At 47.5% G+C, this 15,581-nt stretch overlaps 1 protein-coding gene across 3 annotated transcripts in view; it reads left to right on the forward strand.

Moving 5' to 3' along the window:
- The window catches only part of ASAP1 (ArfGAP with SH3 domain, ankyrin repeat and PH domain 1), a 338,316-nt gene that overhangs the window by 23,407 nt on the left and 299,328 nt on the right, over positions 1-15,581 (forward strand). For all 3 annotated transcript variants that reach the window (XM_058668482.1, XM_058668479.1, XM_058668481.1), the window contains exon 2: positions 10,923-11,007. In XM_058668482.1, coding sequence (XP_058524465.1) covers positions 10,949-11,007 — 59 coding nt within the window. In that variant the 5' untranslated portion in view covers positions 10,923-10,948. The remainder of the gene's footprint in view (positions 1-10,922; positions 11,008-15,581) is intronic.

The following is a 15,581-nucleotide window of genomic DNA, read 5'->3' on the forward strand; positions in this document are numbered from 1 at the left end:
CATTGATAGAAGATGAAAGCATTCTGTTTCAAAAGTGCTGGGCTGTGAAAATGTGGCTGTCACAGAGGGAGGAAGAAAGGTAATTACTAGGAATGTTGTCAAGTTGAGTTGCTGGGTGGTTGGTGCTTGTTGGAAACACTTCTGAGAGTTGGGAATGAGAGTGAGTGAGGCTGCTCCTGTTAACTTGCTCAAGGTTCTTTTTTTTCTCAGTATTAACACGGGGGACTTGGGTACTTGTGGCAGAGAACCCCCACCTCCCAAGGCTGCCTTTGCTTTGAAAAGCTGGTGGGACTTCAAGGACAGAGACGTCTTTGTGATCATACAGATGTAGAGTCCACTTTTGAGCTGTGTGACGGCTCTTAATAAGATGTTCGCCTTGTATGGGCCTCAATTCCATTGCCTGTAAAGTGGAACAATAACTGTCTGTCTCCTAGAATTGCTCTGAGGACTAATGTAGTGGTTGAATACGTGGCATCTGGTGGGCATTCAGCCCATTATGATCACTTATGTCCGATAGAGCTGTTGTCTCTTTTGTCGTGGGGAGCAGTTAGAGCTGTGTGTGTTGCTATCCTGGGCCAGCTGAGATGGCGCTACAGCTGATATCCGCGCCTGGCTGTGTGGTGCCCAGAAACTACTGAGTCCCACATCGGGGCTTCCTGCAGGGAGAGACACCCTGTCTCCTTCTGCTTCCCTTTTTCTGGGATGCAGTGACGACTGGGACACTGTTCCTGGAAGGTCACTTCCAGGGTTCCTGGGTATCCTCACTGGCGGTCACTGGGGGCAGTGGTCAGGAGGACATGCCCCAGGAAACACATGTAGGGTGCTGGGGTTGTGGCCTGCTTGGCTGCACAAATCCTTTCTGGTTTGGGGATGTCACGTTAATGGCCTTTCTGTGTGCTTTTGTATTGTATTATCTCTTCTCATTCTTACAGGACCTACCTTTCCCCTCCCTCCGACACTGCGACACTGCGTTAGCACTCTTTTCATTCCTGTTGCCCCAGACCCTAGCACTAGGAAGAAATTTGCGCATGAACAACTTATTTGGCAGGTGATTCAGGGAGCCCTAGGTGGAGGAGAGAAGCTGGGGCTTCATTCCTCACCACCAAACAGCCAGGAGTACCGTTCCCCAGTTCTCCCATCTGTCCTTTTCTGAGGGCCACACCTGGGGCCCTTATGCCCTGGCACTCCCAGCCTAGGTTGCCAGCAACAGACTTGCGGGCAGAGAGAGGCAGGTCTTGCTAACTGCAAGGCGCACCCAGCCTTTATTGTTTGTGTGAGGTCAGGCAGTGTGTACAGACACTATTCCCAGTCAGGTGCCATCCCCACCTGCTGTGCAGAAGACGGACTTCCAGGAGGGACCTCTCATTGCTAAAGATCGCACAGCAGAGAGGTGACCAAGCCAGGGTTGGGACCCCTGTGCCCAGAGAAGCAGCCTTGAGGTATGGCTGTCCCCAGCAAGAATGTGCAGTTATGTGAAAGGACCCCGATCTTGCTGTTAAAACAGTGGACAGCACAACCAGCCCCAGGCTCCCACGGATTTCACCCTCTGCCTGCAGATCCTCAGGGCTAATCTGGCAGCACAGCCTGAGCAGAGCCTGGTCCCTGGGTACGTGGAGCCTGTTTCCCGCCTTGCCTCTCGCAGGGCTACTTGGTTGCCACCTCCTTGAGTTTCCAAGGACTGGCTGAACTTTTTTGAGTGCTGTGTTTACTAATCACCTGCAGGTTGAAGTTCCCGGTTATTTAACTGAGGCCTGATTTCTTAAGCAGAGACCATTCTATCTTTGACATTTAGCTTAATCAGTATTTTTTTTTCAGTGAATGAATGAATGAGTGTACTTCTTTAGCAAATGATTCTCACAGGAAACTCTTACCAGTGGAAAGCAGCAAGCAGTAGGTGTTTAGTAATTGTGAGGCAGATTCTAGGGCATTGTGTTCTTACCCAGATTATGTTACTGGAGTGGTTCATCCTGTCTGTGTTTCTGGGCCTGTCTCTGAACCCACTGTAACCTGAGGTCTCTGGGGCAAATGACCTTGGTTTACTTGGACTTGCCTCCTCACTGCCTGGCCCAGTAGTGAACACAGGGAGGTGGACATAGGATAGGCTGTGACAGTCATCAGAAATTGATATTCCATAGGACGGGGGCTGGGCTGTATGACGGCTTCTTCCCAGTAACTTCCATCTTTCTTGTCTAGTTAGTGTAGAAGACAGGAGGATATGGCCCAGGCGAGGCTCCAGCAGTTTTGGCTTCCTTAGGGCAGCCCCTTAACCTGTGCTGGCTTCCTGCTTGCAGTGAGCTTCTGCAGAGCCTTGTTTGCATGTTTTGGCAGTTTCTGGGGTCACCCTGGGTGGCTGGGATCAGGAGAGGAGTGGTGGGTAGGAAAGAAGGATTAGGAGAAACAGTTCCCTCTGCCCTGGCCAGAGGTTGCAGGTGCCTAACTCAGGGCGTGCAGGAGGTGGGACTTGCTAATGGATTTCGGAATATATTTGGATTTTAAGATTCATTTACTTATTTGAAAGAGTTACAGAGAGAGAAGGAGAGGCAGATCTTTCATCTGCTGGTTTACTCTCCAGATGTTTGCCAGGGTTAGGGCTGGGCCAGAATAAAGCTGAAAGCCAGGAACTTTGTACCACATGGGTACAGGGGCTCACACATGTGGGCCATCTTCCACTGCTTTTCCTAGGGCTGTTTGCAGAGAGTTGAATTGAAAGTGAAGTAGCTGGGACATAAACTGGCACCTACATAATATGTCAGTGTTGATGGTGGCAGCTTTCCCCGCTGTGCCAAAGTGCTGGCTCCCCTGAGTGGCTGTTGGTTAATAATAAATCTCCATGACCATCTTAGATGCTTTCAAGTTTTGCTATTCAAGCGTGGTCACTGGAGAGGAGGTTTGATGTATCTCCACGCAGCCATCAGAAAAGAATGTAGCAATGTGATGTGTTTAGACAGACTGCATGCTGCCTTCTGGGTGGACCAGATCAGGGCCTGAGTGCTGAAACCAAGCAGCTCCAGCTTTGAGTCCTGAATCTGTTATCCTGGCCATTGCGTGACTTGGGAGATGTTTCCTAACATGTACGAGCCTCCATTTCCTTACTTGTGGCTTTCACTCACAGTTCCTTGCCATGTTCTGAGGTCTGAACGAGATAATACATCTGCCTATGGGAGGGCTTTCCAGAGAAATGGAATCAACAAGATGCTGCTGATGGAACCAGCCCATTCCTGTAGCAACTGGACTTGACTGTGGAGGTGGGGTGGTTCATTCCAGACCCTAAGGCCTGGGAACCAGGACATCTGATGGCCAACGGCAGAAGATGGATGGCTCAATCCCAACAGACAGCAAATTCACTCCCACTAATTTTGAAAATGTATTTATTTGAAGGACAGATTAGCAGAGAGAGTAAGAGAGATTGATCTTCTGTCTTCTGGTCTACTCCCCAAACGGCCACACTGCTGGGGCTTGGCCAGGATGGAGTCAGGAGCCTGGAACTCCATCTGGGTCTCCCATATGGATGAGGGTCCAAATGCTTGGGACATCTTTCATTGCTTTCCCAAGTGCATTAGGAAGTGGAACACTTGGAATTTGAAACGATATTCACATGGGATGCTGGCATTGCAATCGCAACACTACAGCCATCAGAACTGGCCCCAACCTTTTTTGAGTTTTTGGGGGCCTTCCATGATTGCCTGATGTGCATTCACATTGGAAAGGGGTATCTATGCAGTCCACAGATTCAAAAGCACGCTTATAGGTGCTCCCAAAATCACATCACCATCTCACTGGGTATCCATTAGCCCAGTCCATTTGATGCATGAAATTAATCATCACAGAGCTTAAAGAGATTGTTTTTATTTTTTTCCCTTTTGCTGCCAGAATTCAGAAGTCGATAGGTTATTGAAATGTGGAAGTTGAAGAAATCTAGCTGGAAGAGGTGAAAATGGGCTGCTAACAGATGAAAAGTGGCATACCAATATGTGGTCGCTGATTTTGTAAGTGTGGCTTCCACACAGCAGCAAAAGAATTGCCTCAGTAGTGAGGAAAAGGCTTTGTTCGGATGTTTTGGGAGTAGACTAATTGTAGCCAGCTGTACATGAATCAAGAGCTCATCACTTGCTGAAACTGTACGGTGGGGAGTGGCAGTAAAGAGGAGTTCAGTGCAAATGATTTGTGCCTCATAGTTCTGCATGGCATCAAGAATTGCTGGCCTGACGTCCTGTAACTCACAGGGTAGAATGTCAGTGGAAAAGCAGAAATGTACGTGGGTGGTAGCAGTGGGATGCTTGATGGTAATGAATTCTGGCTGACTTGCAGGTAGTTGCTTTAAATCTTTGAGCACGGGTGGCAGTGGGAAATGAGAGGCTGTGAGACAGAGTACTATGGCTCAGTCACTCCCTCACCAGACGCTTGCCTCCTGAGCACCTGCTCACAGGTGCTGTGTTTCCCCTGCCCTGCTCTTTAAGAGCCAAGAGTGCCTGTTCATCAGAGGACCTGCCCTTCTCTGTCAGAGGCCAGCTCCTGGCCGTGCTTAGTCAGCCAAGGGTACAGGTTGGTGGAAAAGTGGACACTCGGGCTTCCTGGCTGCTTAGTGTGTCAGGACACTCCCCACCATCCCTGGGTGAATTGAGCCTCAGGTGCTGCGCTGGTACCCTGTGTAAGCTCCTTAACCTCTGAGTTTCAGCTTCTTGTCGCATGGTTCTGAGGGCTAAGTGAGGTGATGTTATCACTGCCAGTACTACTAGTTGCCTTGCACTCATTGGTGACAAGGAGCCTCACATTTGCTTAGTACTTTAACTGTGTTTCCTTGTTAGTTCTAATAGGGACTTTTTGAGGAAGGTATTTTATCCCAGTTCTAAAGGTAGAGAACTGAAGTATATACAGATGGATAACTTACCTAAGAGTCATTCCTAATGTGGGTTTTTTGGGTAGGGACTGTTAAGGTGCAGGATCTAGTAAGGTGGTTTTGCATCATCGTCGTCAACAACATCATGAACCTCATCTTTCTCATCCAGTGAGTAGCCAGTATTCCATACTCATTAAATTAAAGAAATAACGAATGAAAATGTTAGTTCCTCTAGATCAAGATTTTTTTTTTTTTGTTCTTGGCTTGGCCTTCATGAGGCAAGAAGAGCCCCACCAGCACAAGAATTCTTTGAAATGAATGATTGCAAAATGGATTTTTTTCCCCCACCTGCTGGCAGCTCTCTGGTTCTAAGAAAATCACCTTAAGTAAAATGTATTATTTGCTTTCTGCTTATCAAAGCCAGTCACAGAAAGGAAAAGGCCTTAAATGTTGAATAGTGTTTATCTTCAGCTGTGGGAATAATAAATTATTTTAGTTTTATGCCTTAATATTTTTTCATGGATAACTTTTATATTTGGGAGGAAATAATCTCATTTTGAAAGACAGTCAGTGCTGGGTATTGGGTGCAGCTGTTAAGATTCTATGGTACGTACCTGCATCCCAGAATGTCTGGATCTGAGTCCTGCCTCCACTTCCGAGTGCACTTCCTGCTACTGTGCACCCTGGGAGATGGGTCCCTGCTGTCCAGGTGGGAAAATGGGACTGAGTTCTAGGCTCCAGACTTTGCCTAGTCCAGATCTGTGAATCAGTGGATGGAACATTTCCCTTTCTCTCTCTCTTTCAGGTGAAAGGGAGGTCGGAAGGGAGTTAGGAAAGGCAGTCTCAAAGCATAAATGAATGTTCAGTCTACAACCCTGGGGAAGAGATACAGATATGTACGAAGATACTGACCTAATTCAAGTGGTGCTGATGCTAGGCAGCGGATGTGAATGGACTTGGTGGTCACACCTCGCACAGTTGTCTCACACCCCATCCTCTCGGGGCTCGTGACACTCTAGAGATGGAGGTCAGGCTGGGCTTGGTGGCCTCATTTCCTAGACAAAGGACCTGAGAGCCAAGAAAGTCTAATTAGAAAGTGAGGCACAGAGGGGACTCGAGCTCAGTGACCCACCCACTCTGTTCCAGCAGCCTCCCATAAAAATGTGGTTAAGGAAGGGGACACTGATGGGGGGGGTGGTCCTGGACTGTGGTGTCATCCGATAGCCTCTGTGAGACCCTATGTAATGCAGAGGAAGCCTGGTCTGGGTGTTTTTGAGTCCAGCAATCTGGGTCAAGATGGCGATCTGCCACAGATGACTATCTTAGACTCATTCATTCTATATTGATTGAACTTTGCTTTTCTCATCAGGAAGGCTGGCACTGCGTCTTCCTTGAAGAATCATTGTGAGTGTCATGTTGGGACCAGGTTGGTGGCTGTGCTGCAAGAGAGGCTGTGCTGAGACCATCCTCCTTTAAAAAAAACATTTAGTTTTAAAATATTTACTTATTTATTTGATTGGAAAGGCAGATATACAGTAAAGAAGGAGATACAGAGAGAAAGGTCTTCCGTCCACTGATTCACTTCCCAAGTAGCTACAGTGGCCGGAGCTGAGCTGATCCGAAGCCAAGAACCAGAACCTTCTTTTGGGTCTCCTATGCAGGTGCAGGGTCCCAATGCTTTGGACCATTCTCAACAGCTCTCCCAGCCACAACCAGGGAGCTGGATGGGAAGTGAAGGAGCTGGGATTAGAACCAGCCCTCTTACGGAATCCTGGCGCATGCAAGGTGAGGATTTTAGCTACTAGACTACCTTGCTGGGCCCCTCTGTATTTGTTGAGAAAGATCTTCTGTGCACTGCTTGCCTCCCCAAGTGACTGCAACAGCTGGAACTGAGCCGATCCAAAGCCAGGAACTAGGAGCCTGGAGCTTCTTCCAGGTCTCCCAGGCCACAGGCAAGGAGCTGGATGGGAAGTGGAGCATCCAGCACATGAACTGGCACCCGTATAGCATCCTTGCACATGCAAGGTGAGGACTTTAGCCACTAGACTACTGTGTTGGGCTTGAGCTCATTCCCCTTGTATGCTACCTTGTGTACGTGGCTTTCTGCATTTTCCACCCCAACTTTCATTGCTCCTCTTTGGTGTTCATAAATCAGTATGCAATGTGTACTAGTCTGCTTTTTCTCAGTAGCAAAAGCTCAGTGTTGTGGCATTTTGCTTGATAGCGAGTGTCTGTCCTCTGGGATCTGTGGGTTGGTTGTGGTTTGCTGACCTGGGTTGGACTTTGCTGGTTCACACTGGTCTTAGCCTTGGGTTCAGATCTGCCACGTATATCATCTATTGGGAGGTTCATGTTAAAAGACAGCAGCTGATAGGAGCCGGGGAGACAAGTGCCTCTTAGGCACATCCCAGGAGTGCAAGAGGGCTGGACGCAGGCTCAGTGCGTGATCATTTCCATCCACATTCCATTGCCTAAAGCCAGTGAGAATCTAGTGAGACTGGAATCTGTGCCGCCTGCTGCCGTGGCAAGTGTTACAAAGCCATGTAGAAGGGAAGAGATGTTCGTGGTCATGTAGAAAGTGAAGAATTGGGAATGGTGACAAGCCAAATGTCTGGATAAAGCGAGGAAACAAATCGAGGGCTGGACGGGCAGAAGCATTAGCTGTTTATGTAAGTCACAGGCCCTTATGGTTGTTAGGTGTGTTGGGATCCCTGATGCCCTATAAAGAGTGTGGTCTGTGATTGACACGTGTTGTCTTGTTGCTGCCAGCACTACCCTGTCCTTTTTTTTTTTAATAATTGTGTATTTATTTGAAAGAATTATAGAGAGGGAGATACAGAGAGGGAGATCTTCCATCTGCTGGTTTATTCCCGATAATGGCTGCAGCGGCCAGGACTGGGCCAGGGGCCAGGGGCCTGCGTGGTTTTGAGGTCAGTACATTGTGGTCATTGTTCTGTTCTTTCAAGACCTTTGTGGTTATTATGAGTGTGTTAAATTTTCATAGGAGTTTTAGGGTCAGTTGGTCAGTTCCCTATCTGATTCAGTCACTATTGGCATCTGTGCTTTTTTAAAAAAGTGGTTTAATCAGTTAATTATCAGTTATTGTGTGGTAGGCATTTCATGATGCGTGCTGGGGCTATAGAGTGAGCAAATCCAAACCTAATTCTTGTGCTTACATAGCTTACGGTCCTGTCTGCTCAGCAGATCCAGTCAGTGTTCATGCTAGCACATTTATAAACATTCTGTAACTTAGGATAGTGAACAATCTTAAACATTTATGGTGGTATGGAAGTGCACCCATGCAGCCATTCTGTTTTTCACTTTCAGTATTCGATGACACACATGACATAATCAGCACCTTTGTTATAAATAGGCTGTGTTAGATGTTTTTGCACAGAAAAGGTGGCATGCTAAATGATTTGGATTTTGGGGTCATGTAAAGGTTCTGAGATCAGCAAGGCTAAGCTAGGATGTTGATTAGGTTAGGTATATTTAAGTGCTTATTTGGGGACCAGTGTGGTAGCCCAGTGGCTAAAGTCCTCGCTGTGCATGTGCCAGGAACTGGGCACTAGTTCATATCCCAGCTGCTCCACTTCCCTTCCAGCTCCCTGCTCATGACCTGGGAAAGTGGTTGAGGATGGCTCAGAGCGTTGGTACTCTGTACCCTCTTGGGAAACCCGGAAGAAGCTCCTGGCTCCTGGCTTCAGATCTGCTCAACTCTGGCAATTGGCAGCCACTTGGGGAGTGATTCGGCAGATGGAAAATCTTTTTCTCTGTTTCTCTGTTTTTCCTCGTCTCTGTAAATCTGCCTTTCCAGTAAAAATAAATAAATCTTTTTAAAAAATGCATTTTTGGCTTCATGATATTTCCAGCTTACGATGAGCAATTTGAAATGTGACTCCCTGGTAAGCAGAGGATTATTTGTATGGTTAAAAACCCAAGATAAGTTCCATTGAGCAAGACATTCCCCTGACTATTTAACATTTAAGAAAGTACAGGTGTTGAGTAGGCGAAGAGGGGACAGTGTGTACCAATGACCTGTGTTAGAAGAATAGCAATGTACTCCAGGTTCTAAACAGTGACTGGGAGCTGGGCAGGAGTCAGGACATGTGAAGGGGTGTAGGTTCTTGTAATGCATAGAAAAGCCATGGAAGGATGCTAAGCTAGTGGTGGAGATGAAAGGAAGGACACAACCAGGTTTACCTTGGGCCAAATGAAAGGTTTGAATCTCGTTTGGTTTCATTTCTAGAACAATGGCTTAAAATACCATTTCTATCTTTTATGAGGCTATTTATATATGAAGAAGTATCAATAGTTTGGTTAGGGGTAGCTATATATTTTCACATGTAAAATATAGATTATGCTTCTATGTTTTTTGTATTTATATCTTTTAAATTTTATTTATTTTTATTAGAAAGGCATATTAGATGGGCCCGGCGGCGTGGCCTAGCGGCTAAAGTCCTCGCCTTGAAAGCCCTGGGATCCCATATGGGCGCCGGTTCACATCCCGGCAGCTCCACTTCCCATCCAGCTCCCTGCTTGTGGCCTGGGAAAGCAGTCGAGGACAGCCCAATGCATTGGGACCCTGCACCCGCGTGGGAGACCTGGAAGAGGTTCCACGTTCCCGGCATCGGATCGGCGCACATTGGCCCGTTGCGGCTCACTTGGGGAGTGAATCATCGTACGGAAGATCTTCCTCTCTGTCTCTCCTCCTCTCTCTGTATATCTGACTTTGTAATAAAAATAAATCTTTAAAAAAAAAAGAAAGGCATATTAGATTTATGGAGAGAAGAAGATATGAAGAGAAAGATCCTCCGTTTGCTGGCTCACTGCCCAAATGGTTATAATAATAGCAAGAGCTAAGCTGATCCAAAGCCAGGAGCCAGGAGCTTCATCCAGGTCTCCCACACGCGTTCAGGGTCTCAGTGACTTAGGGCATCCTCTGCTGCGTTTCCAGGCCACAAGCTGGGGACTGGGTATTGGAACAGCTGGACCACAAACTGGCACAATATGGGATCCTGCTGCTTGCAAGACAAGAAGTTAGCCATTGAGCCATTGTGCCCAGTCCCTGTAGTTATTTAATGAAAGAGTTTACCTAACAGATATGTGCTGTAATATCTATGACTGAAATTTAAGATATTGGGAGTTTTCTTCCAAGTCATAAAACAGGGAGGAGGAAGGATTGCTATGGGTTGATGGTGGGCTGGGTGGTGGTAGGTCCATGGAGTTCGTAATATTCCTCTCTGTGTATGCACAGACTTCTTTATAATGAGAGGGAGAGGGTGGAGGGGAGAGATACAGGGCTGACTTCTTGGGATGGAGAGAGGTGGAGTGAGTGCTGTCTGGGGAGTGAGGTAGAGATGAATTGGGGTGCACTGGATATGGAAGGGAGGAAGATGTTAGCGTCAGGAATGCATCTCAGCTTTTGGCCCAGACGGGAGTGTTGCCCTGACTCTGGATCCCCGGGAAGACCAGGCGGGTTCCTGGGCTCATCCTGTTTGCATACCCTCACCTCACTTTCCCCACTGTACAGAAAATCCTGAAGCCATTCTCTTATGTAACATTTTCTTCCCAGACTTCCTGTGCTCCATGTACCCGACAGTTAATTAAGCCTTGGTATGCATGAATTAATTAAGCTCCTCTCCTAGGTTCAGAGGGGCTATCCTGAAATAGGTACACTCGTCTCTGTCCTCCCTCCTCCCATGTTGAGGGAATACGTCCCTCCTTCAGTGAACATGCAGCTGCAGGTGTGTCTGTCATGCCGCCGGCGCTTAAATTCATGTGTGGAAGCCTAGGTCTAGAGTAGCTAATGACTTTTAAATTGCTCTCCAACCAAACACTCAAAATAGATGCAGGAAGGATTCCTGAGAACCTCCTTGCACAGAGATGCAGCCACGGTGGGGAGCTGACGCGAGGGTTTCCTGGTGGCATTTCCTTCCTACTCCTGGCCAGCCATGCTGTTGTGCAGGAATGCTGCCAACAAAGGGACTGGACTCCAAGTGAGGTCGTGAGTGGCTCGCGCCTCCTGCCCGGTTGACATGTCCTGGCTGACCTTTGTCTCCTTTTCTCCCTGCCTCCCATCCAGGTCATTTCTGATGTGACGGCTGAGACATGAGATCTTCAGCCTCCAGGCTCTCCAGTTTTTCGTCGAGAGATTCACTATGGAATCGGTGAGTGTGCTCTGGCCAGTCGTGTCCAGGAAGCCTAGGCTGGGAGTCTGTGGGGATTGAAAGACAGAAGGTGATGGAATGCAGGCACAGCAGTCAACCCCCTGGGTGTGAATGTCGGAGGGTGTGAAGTCACTGGCATTTGCAGGGCTGCAGGCTCTCCTAGATGCTTTCTGTCATGCTTGCCAGCACCTTTATTCAGAGCAAAGGTGCAGGGGTGGGACCAGGAGGAAGTGAGAAATAACAATGGTGACAGCATCGCCAATGACAGGTGCTGTGGAAGTCCTTGCATATTAGGCTCTTTAGACATATTTCATCCAATCCACCCAGCTCTCCTGCCAGCTGGAAATCACTGCTTTGATGTTGCAGATAATGACCTTGCCCACCTTGAAATCAGTTTTTCCCGACTCTGAGACCCTTATCTATTTCTTCTATACTGTGTAGCCTTTTTACAGGTGGGCGTATGGAGGCCTGAGATGGGGCATCTGATGGACAGTCTAAGGTACCTGATCTTAGTGCAAAGAGATTTGTGTTGCAGGAGATTAAAAATTAGAGTGGACAAGGGAGTGCCATGTAAAACTAGGCAGAAAAACCTGCAGAGCCTAAAATCTTAATGCTGTTAGGGTGGTCTGGCACAGGGCTCAATGTTGTGGCCTGCATTTCCAAGAAGTCTGATTGGTGTGGTATTACAAGAATGGGGGTACTGGGAGGGTGGCTGGTTCTGCCCTGACACTGGCATGCTATGTGTTATTAGACCAGGCAAGCCACTGACCCTCTCTGTTTGTCTTATTTTCCAGTATATAAAAAGGGAATGATAAATATTTATGTTTCAGATATCTTTATACAGTTTAGTGCACAAAGTGCACAGTTAGTGACTTGCACAAAGTAGCTATCTAGAGAATTGCAGTTATTTCCATTTTGGGGTACAAACAATTTAGAAGGATGGTTGGACAAGCAAAAGTGTGCACGTTGGCTGGGTAGGGAGGGCCAAGGGACTGGAGGTAGGGGGTCCAATATCAGAGGTTCTTGCTGTGACCCAGAACAGGAACTGTATTGCTGCCTTCCAGGGTAAATGAGGTTTTCTCTACTTATTTTCGTAATGTGTTGATTGCAGGATTACTTAAAGCTGTGCTTTGTTTTGTTTTAAGTCAAGAGTTCAACCCAAAGTGGCATTAGTTTAGGAAGTGTCTTGACATGATACTAACTAGGTTTGCAAGTATATCATTAGAATTAGATTTCACTCCGGCATTACATCTAAGAAATACTGTCTTTAAAAATATAGTGAATATATTTCTCTGTTATCTAAAAGTTCAGGTATAAGTGGTACTAAACTCCTGCCACCAAGACCCAGACTGTCTTTTCTGTCTTTGCCATGTGGGCCTCTATTCCTGAGATCACCTCATGGCCTGATTGTTGCTGCTGCTGCTCCAGCCATTGTTTCTACCAGCAGGAAGAAGGAATGAGAAGAAAAGCCTCATCCCATGAAGGATGTTTTCTGGAAGTTGCATCTGTTTCTGCTTAAATTCTTTTAGGCAGAACATAATCTTCTGGATACTCTTAGCTGTAATAAAGTAGGCTGTGAAATATAATGTTCTTCAAGACTACATGGTTAGTATATCAAGAATTGTTGTACAACAGCTAGAGGACAGAGCTTTATTGTGCTTTAGTGAGCAGGCCGGTAGCCAGACAGTCCTGGATCCACAGTTCCATACTTTGGTGACCTTGGAGAAGCTTTATATCTCTCTGTGCTTCATTCTCTTCATTTGCCAATTCCTGTTTTATTCACCTGTGTATGAATTGTGTTGCGTATACGATGTGTTAAGGCCAAGTACAGCGTGTGGTACCTGGGAAGTATTACCCAAGTGTTAGCACCATCACTATTTCCTGTTCCTGCTGCTGCTTCTATTATGGCTAATGTGACCCCTCTTGCTCCTTCTGTTATCAGCACTGATGCTTCTACAAATGGTACCATTGTGGCTTCTGCTGTGACTGTTAGAACTCTTACTCTGCTGTTTCTACTATTATTACTATTTCTATTACTGCTGCTACTTCTATTCTTGCTACTAAATCCCTCCTTCCTTCATAGCAATGATATTTTCCCCAGCTTAAAGTTAACAGAGAGGAGTCTGGAGTGGAGAGGGAGATAGTGACTGGAAGGGGCGCTGGAAGTGGGCATCTGCCCTGCTTATGGCTTTCTTGAGCTGAGCGCTGGTGTCGGGTGTGACAGATGCTTAAGAGGTACACTTAGGACACAGGCAGTTCTGTGGATTTGTCTTATGCTTCATAGAAGCATATTGTGTAGTTGGCAAGTGGTGGAGCGGGAGTGCAACCTGCAGGGGCCAGATTCCAGAGCTGCCTTTTAAACTGTGACATGAGGCCAGGACCTATGCTCTCTGCCCATCAATGGCCTCCTTCATCCATTTGTCTAACATCTTGGTCAGTTGCTAACTATGTAGGTGTCCGGAACTGGGCCAGGCTGTTGGGACACAACAGCTCATGCAGTAGATGTGGCTCTGCCTTCATTGAGCTTCCTCTCTAGAGGGGAAGAAGAGAGAGAAAGCCCAGCAGATGCATGGCCTGCAGGTTCCAGATGAGATGTCCAGGACCAAAGGGCAAAGCCAACCCAGCTGTGTAGGTTGCAAGTTCTGTATTCACATAGAACCGTCTCGGTGGATGCTTTGGTAGGCAGAGAAGTTGCACACCAGTAGCTATGCCTGCCCCATGAGGACCTACATCCTCTGCTGATCCACAGTAAGAAGGGTTTCCAGGTGTCTTTCTTTGTCATTGTTTTTGTGAACTCAAGTGGTGTACTGCAGGCGGGTGCTGGGCCTTGTGGGTTCAGCAAAGGGAAGAGGAACTGCAGGTACAGGAACTTTGTAAACTGATGTGAAAAACATGGGGACAGGGGCCTCTCCATTAGAACACATGGATGAGCGAGTGCACACGTGCAAGGGTTGGTCACATCACAACCCACAGCAATACAGTTGTCGTTCCCAGCGGAGCTCGAGTCCAGGGGGACAAAGAAAGGACACGATCTGCTTCCTTGCTTCGGCAGGGACGTGGCCGAATTGAGTGCCTACTCAGCCAGTGGTGGAAATCGGTTGGCTGGATTTCCAAGCTTCCAAGCTTTTTTTTTCTTTTCCATCTGTGCAAGCTGCCTGACCCAAACCTTGGTGCCTCTTGAACCAAACCCATGGGAAAGCTTGTGGCTCTCACTTCCCGCTTTGCCATTTTCAAATGTCAAGGCACATGCCCTGTCATCTTCCTGCCGCCAGCCATCAGCCCAAATTGGATTTCCCGAGTCCAGCTGATGTCTGTCTTTGGCTGCAGGGCAGGGGTAAGGAATGTGTGCTGCATATGGCCAGGAAATGTGTCCTTGGGGCTGTGTACACTCGGCTGACCTCTCCCCTCTGCATGGCTGGCATTGTTGAAAGGGATAGGAAGCCTTGTAATTTCTGAATGTAAAAGATAAAAAATGTATTTTAGAAAAACAGTGCCCTGGTTCCCTTGTGAAAGCCTTTTTCATGTGACTGAGGTTATTCAGCTGCCTTTTTTTTTTTTAAGAATTTGTTTATTTTTATTGGAAAGGCAGATTTACAGAGAGAAGGAGAGATAGAGAGATCTTCCATTGAGATGACTACAACGACCACAGCTGAGCTGATCCGAAGCCAAGAGCTTCATCCAAGTCTCTCACGTGGGTGCAAGGTCCCAAAGACTTGGGCCGTCTTCTGCTGCTCTTCCAGGCCACAAGCAGGAAGCCGAATGGGAAGTGGAGCAGCCAGGACACGAATTGTACCCATGTGGGATGCTGGCACTTGAAGAGGGAGGATTAGCTTGTTGAGACACAGTGTCAGGCCTCTGCTGTGCTGCATTTTTCACAGCGTTGGCCATTTCTTGGTGTGGAGTACTAGGGCAGGAGGAGAAAGCTTGGACCTAAACCTGGAGCCGGGGGAGCTCATCTTCCTGTTCTGTCTCATTCTCTTTCTTGCGTTCTGCAGTAGGAAGCAGCTCCTTTGTGTTAGGCCCTGAGCTTATCAGTCCTTGTTTTAAAACACTTGTGCTCCTTCTAGAAGTCTGATTTGTTCACTCCTCTTTCATGGGGACAAAAGGTGTGAGCCCTTCGCTGTTTTCCTATTCACACCACAAGCGCTTTGCAGACCTTCGTGGGACTGTACCAGCTGTGGGGTGAGCCTCGTATGATGCCCTCTTGGATTGAGGAGCTTCAAGGGCACGCCGTGCTGTGTCAGTGAAGCTGGCTGCTAGAATCCCCAAGACTGCTCACTCACGCTCTGAGGTCAAGGGGTCAGCAAAGTCTTGCTGTCACCCCAGCCATTGCCTCTGTTGTCACAAGGCTGTCTCTCAGGGGTCTCTGTCAGGGACACAGGTCACACTGTTAAGGGTCTGCTCTCTTCCAGTGTGACGTCATTTGGATTATATCTGCAAAGACCCTGTTTCCAAGTAAAGTTGCATTCATGGGTGAGCAGAGCTCAGGACTTTCACATCTGGTGGGGGGACATCACAGACATTGCTAAGGCTGTCCCCTTGTTCACACTTCCTCCCAGCACCCCGAGGACAAG

This window comes from Ochotona princeps, chromosome 9 (assembly GCF_030435755.1).
Source record: "Ochotona princeps isolate mOchPri1 chromosome 9, mOchPri1.hap1, whole genome shotgun sequence".
Lineage (NCBI taxonomy): Eukaryota > Metazoa > Chordata > Mammalia > Lagomorpha > Ochotonidae > Ochotona > Ochotona princeps.